Here is an 8,251-nt window from a genome sequence, read left to right on the forward strand (position 1 = left end):
TTCAAAGTACGCACGATAGAGAAATAGTTCATGGACAGTGCAATAAAAGCCAAAATTTTGGAACCTTCATTCGGCTCTTGCATGTTTTTCGGAAAGAAGTCACTACTCACTAGCAACTTGACATGCTTGAATTGAGTTAGTCTCAACTAAATCATATTTTCTAGCGAGAAGTCTTAGAAAACAAAAATTTTTAGCCAAAACAAAAATTTTTAGCCAAAACTTACTATTTTTCGCTTTATTTAATGTACCCATAAGGATGTTTATGGATCGAATTCAATTCACATATCTGTGATATTTATTCAAATCCAATCTGAAAATTAAGAATATTGATCTAATTCACAAGGTTTTTCGCATGCTAAAAAGTTTGGATTGTAGATTTTAAATAGATATCCACATATCTGTATATTTGCAAAAATAAATAAATAAATAAATAAATATTCTTCTTATGTTTTATTTCAATTAATAATTATTATATATTTTGTATTATTTTATTTTTATTATTTAAAAAAATATATTTAATAATATTTTAAGAGTAACATACTTAAAAGAGTGAAAAAAAGAAAATTTATTGATACTTTTTAATAAAAATAAAATTTTTAAAATATTTTTATATTTTATGGATATATTCGATATCTGATCCAATTTGATCCACCGCTAATCCGATCCGACAATTTTAGTGTGAATCGAATCGAGCATCCTACAATAAACAAATGATAAATAAAACAAATTTTCTAAAACCTAGGTTCTTGAAATGAACCCAAAAATCCAAACTCCACAAGAGTTGCGAAATGCAGACTCCCAATAGAAACCTCTAGTAAAATATCCTCACCATAAGTCCATAACTCAATTAAGTGAAACGTTTTTCTTCTTCGATGCATAGAGCTAAAACTCGAAGTTTTTTGTGAGATGGAACATTGCCGGTAAAGTTCAGAAAAGAAAATGCTTATGGTGTATGCTACCTTCATTTCTTAATTACTCCTGTACTTTCATATACTATGCATTTATTTAGTAAAACCAAAAGGTGGAAAGAGGAACTGAATTAACTCATTACATTTGCATCAGGTTTAACAGAACAAAAACCTTTACAACCTAATTTCCCAAACCACAAAAAAAAAAAGGAAGAAAAATAATACTAATAATAATCATAATAATAAGGTAATATAAAATGGAATTTATCTCGTTAGGGAACAGGCTGGTCTTCAGAATTGGAATCTACATGTACATAAAAACTAGCTGCTACTATCAGATAGCAAAGCACAAGCATTACCCCCTTGAAGTAATTTGCAGTTCCTTCCTGCAAAATCAATAATGATTTACCATGTGTCGTTGTAAGCTCCGAACATCATAACGATACGCCACATAAATAGTTTTATTTCTCTACATTGGTAGTGTCAAAAGAGTTTTCCACTGTCGTCCAATCAGATGCTTTCATTTATACAAATTTGACATAGTGGCTGTGAGTCAAAACTATGTGGCGATATATGATTGGACGTGTGTAAAACTTTTTTAGGCTGACAATGTTTACAAATTAAATTCTCTTGGAAGGAAGAAAATAACCTGTAACATGAAGGCAACAACTATAACAGTTAGAAATAGTGCTGCTGTCTCAAAAAGTTGAAAGTTCAGGTCCAATGGTTGCCCCATTATCCACCCCATAACAACACAAAATGGTATCTGCACAATTAAACAGAGAAAAACTTCAAGGAACCAAACAACATAAGAATATTCGAAATCATATTAATACAGAAATTCAACATCATAAGATCTTTCTCCAAATACCCTAATCCAAGTGCAAAACTTGCAGCATCTTCCACAAAACAGAAGCACACAAACACAGGCAAAAGTTTAGAGAAAGCAATGTATGTTTGCTACCCTGACAAACAATTCAACAATAATACTTACAACGAACATAGATATCTGTGTGGACGACCCTATCGCTACTCCCAAGGAGATGTCCTGAAAGGAGTAAAATTATAAAATTGAAAAGTTATATTAATGTTAGAGGAAGAGCAGAAGAAGTGAAGAAAGCTCACTAATTTATCTTTCATGGCAAACATGATAGCACTAGCATGTTCTGCTGCATTCCCCACCAGTGGAAGCAATATGACACTAATGAATGTTACAGGTATGTTCCATGAATTAGATGCTCCCTGTTACACAGTTGATCAAACAGAAATGTAAATTTCATAAAAAATTATAGAGAAAAGGACAAATAGGTCCCTGACCTTTTGTCTCGCGGACATTTTTGTTCCTGACCATTGAAAAACACTTTTAAGTCCCTGACTTTCACAAAATTTGGACGGATCAGTCCCTCCGTCCAAATGCCTCCGTCAGGGACTGATCCGTCCAAATGACTCCGTCAGGGACTGATCCGTCCAAGTTTTGTGAAGGTCAGGGACTTAAAAGTATTTTTCAATGGTCAGGGACAAAAATGTCCGCAGAGCAAAAGGTCAGGGACCTATTTGTCCTTTTCTCAAATTTCTAAAGAGAAAAGTACTGAAAATTTTCATTCATTTAAATACTTGGTATCTAAGAAAAGTCATTTTCTTGTAAAATATTCTCAAGACAAAATGACATTTCAATTAAAATCAAATCAAGCATTTAGAGTGATTTGAATGGATTAAGGACAACTCAAGTTTAAAATAGAGAAAAAGATTTTACTTCAAAAACATCAAACCTATGAATGGCAATGCAATGGCATCATATGCTAACAAACATGCATACATAAAACATGATATGCTAAGTAATGATTATATTATCTTCCTTTTTTTTTTCTTTGACAAGGAAGTAATAATTATATTTCAATCAAACATATAAACTCAAATGAGAATCTACTTGAGTTTCTCTACCTCTGAAAGGGTATGAGTGTTATATTTCGGGTAGCAATAAAAAAGAAACACAAGAACCTCAAACAGATAAATGCTATGTGAAAGAGGAACATGAAACATTATCCACCTCTATAGCGCCAACCAAATATTCGGAAAGAATTGATATCCAAGCAGTCATAACCGAAAGCCAGATTATTGATTCCCATTTAGAAATTTCAGGAGATTCATCGTCAGTTGAGTTGTCGCCTGTCTCTCTCTCTTCCTAAATTGGTTAGCCAAGATGTTATTATGTCAGTACAAGAAGCAAAACCCAGCCAAGCCATGACTTGTATCCCAATAATGAACATTGAACATATTACAAAAGCTCTTGGTGAGTGCAGAAGATTTAAGAAAATCGCAAAACTGAAAAATCTCTTTACTTGTACAAGTAAGTGATGGGGGGAAAAAAAATCCTAGCTAGCCAATCATCCACAGGTTTCTTTGGTCTTTCAGATATTAATATCCCTGGAAAACCTGGATGAAAACTTCTCCAAAATAATTCCTCAGGAATAAAAACATGAACCAAACTTAAAAATCTTGGTGTGAATTTTAATCCCTAAGGGGATCAGAAATGGCAGACATATCTATTGGGACATATTACAAATAGTGTGAAAAATTGATAAACGGAGACAGTTATTTTGAACAAATCAAATTCTACTAGTCTGCAACATATATATAGACTCTGCTAATCTGCATTCTGTTCAAGATATATATTATTATCCTAAATAGTCCCTGTCTCATAATCCCGTACTTTAATTCAAACAAATCTACCACATGGCACTCCATTAGCATATACTGTACATGCACATATAATAGAGTGACCGAGGAAGCAAAAGCCAAACAATTCTACCAACCTCGTTCGCAGAGATATAGAGACCACTTTGACTTCTCAACTGGAAAAATAAGTATGCAGCATAGGCCACAAGCATGACACAGCTGCTGAATCTTGAAAGCGCCAGTTCTGACTTCCCAAAATGCACCTCAGTTCGTGTATAATGAAGAACAGCTGGAAAAAGTAGGCCCATAACTGCCATAAGCAGCAATCCTGAATTCACCGTAGCAGCTGCCTGAATGCTAATTTGAATCAGCTACAGTTTTTTTTTTTTTATGAAATGAAAATCGGGAAGAAAATCAAAGAGGCAGACAGTTAACATGTCTACCTTGTTAAATACTTGTTCCTTCTTGCTGAAAACAATACCACCACTTAAGAATGCACATCCAAGCACAAGCAACATGTTTGACAAAATTGAACCCAGCAGCGAGAGCTGGACTACTCGTGTCAATCCACTTTTCAGAGCATATAACGAGATTATTAATTCTGTTGCATTTCCAAATGTAGCATTTAAAAGACCCCCAACTGCAAGATAAAATGGAATAAGTGGGAAATAAAATACCACAACTTAGATATCACAGAGAGAAAATAAATGCACATTGTATGATTAAAGTGAATAACAGGAATCAGTACTTTCAAATGTAATATACCATTTAAATCAAGATTAAGAGAGACTTGTCCTAATAATTATTCCCTATGTTACAAAATATCTGCCAAAAAACTTTGGAAACTTGTTACATTAATAGTTCAAGGTATCTAGATATAATTTGTATCAAGATTAAGTTATGAATGTTTCATAATTTTATTGCATAGTGCAGTTTTAAGTTATTTCAGCATCAAAACTGGGTTGATTTTAGAAGAAGATCAAAGGTAAAATGTTATTTATCGGAACTGTTTACAAAATTGCATACCTGTATCTCCAGTGTAAAATGCAAGTTGCCTATATAAGACCAAGAAAAGCATATCATTAGCAACCATAAAAAGTAAAAAAATTTAAGAAAAACTTCAGAAAAAAAGAGCACAATATAATATTACTCTGTGGCATAACCGAGCCGCTCTGCCAAAGGCATTATCCCCAGTAAACTAAGACCGAAGACCCAGCCCTGCAATTGACCTAAACAAATCAATATTTGATATTTACCCGAAAATGCAGGTAAGTAAAGAATTTAGTGAACTACAGCTCACATGATGACCAGTCAATTTCTGAACAAGAATCGCAAGAGGCCCAAAAGGCATAAGCAAGTTGAGTCTGTTCGAGAAAACCACAAGCCGTATGCTCCTGTAAATAATGCCCCCCAATGTTTCGCTGCGAACAGTGAGCGATTCTCCGGGATGTGATCCACGTGCAGCCATAGTAGATTCTGGCTGGTGATAAGCTATTTCAGGGCTAAAAGGAACTTGATCCTCAAACTTGTTTGTTGGTCTTCCATTCGAAGAATTCATCTGGTACTCGGACAATGTATCATCAAGTTTTAGATCGATTATCGAAAGAATGTTGCATATGAACACTAAGTTTGTGAGCAAAGAAGTTCCAGTAGCACACTAGTTTGGAATTCTGAACTTGACTTTTGAAAAACATTTTACTAATAATAGAAAAAGGAAAAAGAAAAGAAAAGAAAAAAGATGACTAAATCTATGTTGCTTTTGGCACTTGAATCATTGTACTATAAAAGCCATCATTTTCCTAATGATGAACATTGCAGATCTCCCACATTGTTTTATGCAACTCACATTAAAAAAAAAAAAAGGTACAAATCCAAAAATCTTACTGTATCTAACACAAAAAAAATATTACCCCGTATTCATATAAAATATATCCACAAAATTAAGTTTTCTTTCATTTTCTATTTTGGGGAAAAAATTACAATCCCAATTCCTAAAAATAAGAAAAGGAATCAAAGGCGTAATCAGAATGAATTAAAGAACACACCTTGCGAGTCTCAGGCAAGTCATCTGAAAATCCGGATGTACTGCAATGCGGAGACTGAAAATTAGAGAAAGAGACCAAAAAAAAATTGTAATTGACCAAAAAAAATTAGTTTTTTTTTTCCCTTTCTAAAAAAATACACTAAGAAAAAGGTCAAATAAAATAATAATAAGGAAATTTGATGTACCCAGATCTTACTTCAGTGTTGGTTGTTTCACTTCAACTCGAGATTCCATGTATTCCACAACATACGAAGTGATTGTTTTGGAATTTCTTTTTCTTTTTCTTTTTTTGGGAGAGAGAAAGAGTTGAACGGTGAAGCAGTTCGGTTTCAGTTTCAGTGTGTGTGTGTGTGTGTGTTTTTTTTTTGTGGGTTCGTTAAAGAATTTGGAGAGAGTTCATTTCTCTTTGTTGCAGCCGTTTATCGAATATCTTCTCTTTTTTTTCTTTTTTTGTTCTTCTCGTCTTGTTTGATTTGGAAGAACGAATACACGTTTCTCACATTGAAGTAAACGCTATCATACTTTCCTAAAAACGGAAATCAAATTTAGGATGCTGAAACTTATATGCTTCTTGTTAATTTTCAATTAATTTACATTAATTAAATGTTTAATTTAGTTATCTTGAAATTGTATGTTAAATATTTTATAAATTTAATTTTAATAAAATAAAAAAATACATATGACCGTCTAAATAAAAATATAGAACGAATGCTAATGTATTTTAAAATAAGTAAAAAATATATAATTTTTGAATTTTTAAATTTAAATTTTGAATTTAAATTTTAAATTTTAAATCTTAAATTATAAATACTAAATTATAAATTATAAATTTTATATTCTAATTCTTATACCTTAAGTACTAGATTCTATATTCTAAATCTAAGTTATTAATACAAAATATAGTAAATAAAATATTAAAATTTATTTAATTGACAAATTTTTAGTAAATTTTACTAATGAAAGTTTTATTAAAATTTGTGTGTTGATGTGTGATGTGTCTATGTTAATGTTAGTATTCGTACATTATAAATTATTGACTGATGAATTATTATATGTACAAAAAATTTGAATTTTTGATATTTATTTAAATAAGTGAAGGAATTATTTTTTTTGTTTTTTTATGGTATCTCTCAATTTAACAGGTTGAAGATTAATTTTCTATAATATTAAATTTCATTTAAGGGTTTGTCGTTGACCAATAACAAAGAAACTATTTGATAAACTTAAATTGATTACATGCTTAACATTTTATTTTTGGTATTTACGTGCTTTTTTTTTGACATTGTATTTACATGCTTAGCATAATTAAGTAGATTTTGCTCAAATCCACTGGCCCATCCCCAAATTCCAACAACCAAATAACACCCAAACACGAACAACCAAATACAGGAAACAAAAAGTCAAACAATGCAAATCGACAAAGCCCATATAAAAGAAACACTGTTCCACTTTTTTTTTTTTGTCACTGTACTGTTTCACTTCTTTCCCACTTCCGAAGTTTCAATCAAGACCAATGGATTGGGGACATAAAAACCGAAGGTTATGCAAAGATTGAATTTTTCTTTTCAAGTTATACCATAACATACATGTGGCGGGAATTCGACTATGTTTTTATATTGGTTGTAAAAAATCTAACATAATTTTTCTCCTTTATCTGAACTTAGAACCGGTTATGTATCGCAAGTGTAATCTAGACGGAGAAAATTCTAATATAGAGGTGAAGATTGGAGAAAACATCCTACGAAAAGTTAAAAGTTTTAAGTATCTTGGGTGTATCATACAGGATAATGGAGAGATTGAATATGATGTAAATCATAGGATCCAAGCAGGTTGGTCAAAATGGTGGAGTGCACCTGGTTTTATATGCGACAAAAGTGTTTTTAAAACTTAAAGGTAAATTCTATCACACTGCTATAAGACCGGCTATACTTTATGGTACGGAGTGTTGGGCGTAGGGGTGTCCGCGGATCGGATCGGATCGGATATGGCCAAAAATTCGATCCGATCCGCACAATTTTCATCGGATCGGATCGGATATGATATCCGCACTTTTTAGTGCCGGATCCGATCCGCACATTTGCGAATCGGATCGGATCGGATATCGGATATATTCGCATAATTAAACCTTCTCTTTTTAATCATATTTCTATGTAAAAGAATTCGATAAAAATATTTCTTTCATACTTTTAAACTTATTTATTCCTAAAATATTTTTAATCAAACTCTCTCTAAATAACAAAAATAAAATAATACAATATATGAATAATAATTACTAACTAAAACATACAAGCAAGTAAATATAATACCAAACATATATTTATTTATTTATTTTTTAATTATTATAGTGCGAATCTCCGGATCCGCGGATCGGATACGCGGATGTAGAGCAGATATCCGCGATCCGATCCGCAAAGGGTACGGATCGTATCCGATCCGATCAATTTGCGGATCGGATCGTATCCGCAATTTTCGGATCGGATGCGGATATTTACCGCGGATCTGCGGATACGATCCGATCCATGGACACCCCTAGTTGGGCGTTCAAAGGGGAGCACAAACATAAGTTGAGTATGGCAGAAATGAAGATATTAAGATGGATGAGTAGTCATACGCGATTGGATAA

General features: G+C 32.4%; 1 protein-coding gene across 4 annotated transcripts; it reads right to left on the reverse strand.

The window, feature by feature from the left end:
- Positions 1 to 1,022: 1,022 nt before the first annotated feature.
- Positions 1,023 to 6,162, reverse strand: LOC107613165 (vacuolar cation/proton exchanger 5). 4 transcript variants are annotated; one of them, XM_016315069.3, is made up of 12 exons: positions 5,825 to 6,162; positions 5,630 to 5,669; positions 4,885 to 5,142; positions 4,735 to 4,802; positions 4,611 to 4,639; positions 4,028 to 4,224; positions 3,722 to 3,934; positions 2,956 to 3,090; positions 2,034 to 2,150; positions 1,903 to 1,956; positions 1,558 to 1,674; positions 1,023 to 1,294 (listed from the first exon to the last, which is right to left on the reverse strand). In XM_016315069.3, the coding sequence occupies exons 1-12, from the start codon at positions 5,860 to 5,862 to the stop codon at positions 1,181 to 1,183; spliced, it is 1,380 nt and encodes a 459-aa protein (XP_016170555.1). In that variant the 5' UTR covers positions 5,863 to 6,162; the 3' UTR covers positions 1,023 to 1,180. The 4 variants fall into 4 exon arrangements, with proteins under 4 accessions (XP_016170555.1, XP_016170625.1, XP_016170699.1 ...); XM_016315139.3 differs by having other exon boundaries at positions 5,630 to 5,683; XM_016315213.3 differs by having other exon boundaries at positions 5,630 to 5,683; positions 5,814 to 6,162.
- Between the last annotated feature and the right edge of the window lie 2,089 nt (positions 6,163 to 8,251).

The sequence above is a fragment of the Arachis ipaensis genome, chromosome B1, assembly GCF_059453495.1.
Source record: "Arachis ipaensis isolate K30076 ecotype BB chromosome B1, ASM5945349v1, whole genome shotgun sequence".
Classification (NCBI taxonomy): Eukaryota; Viridiplantae; Streptophyta; class Magnoliopsida; order Fabales; family Fabaceae; genus Arachis; species Arachis ipaensis.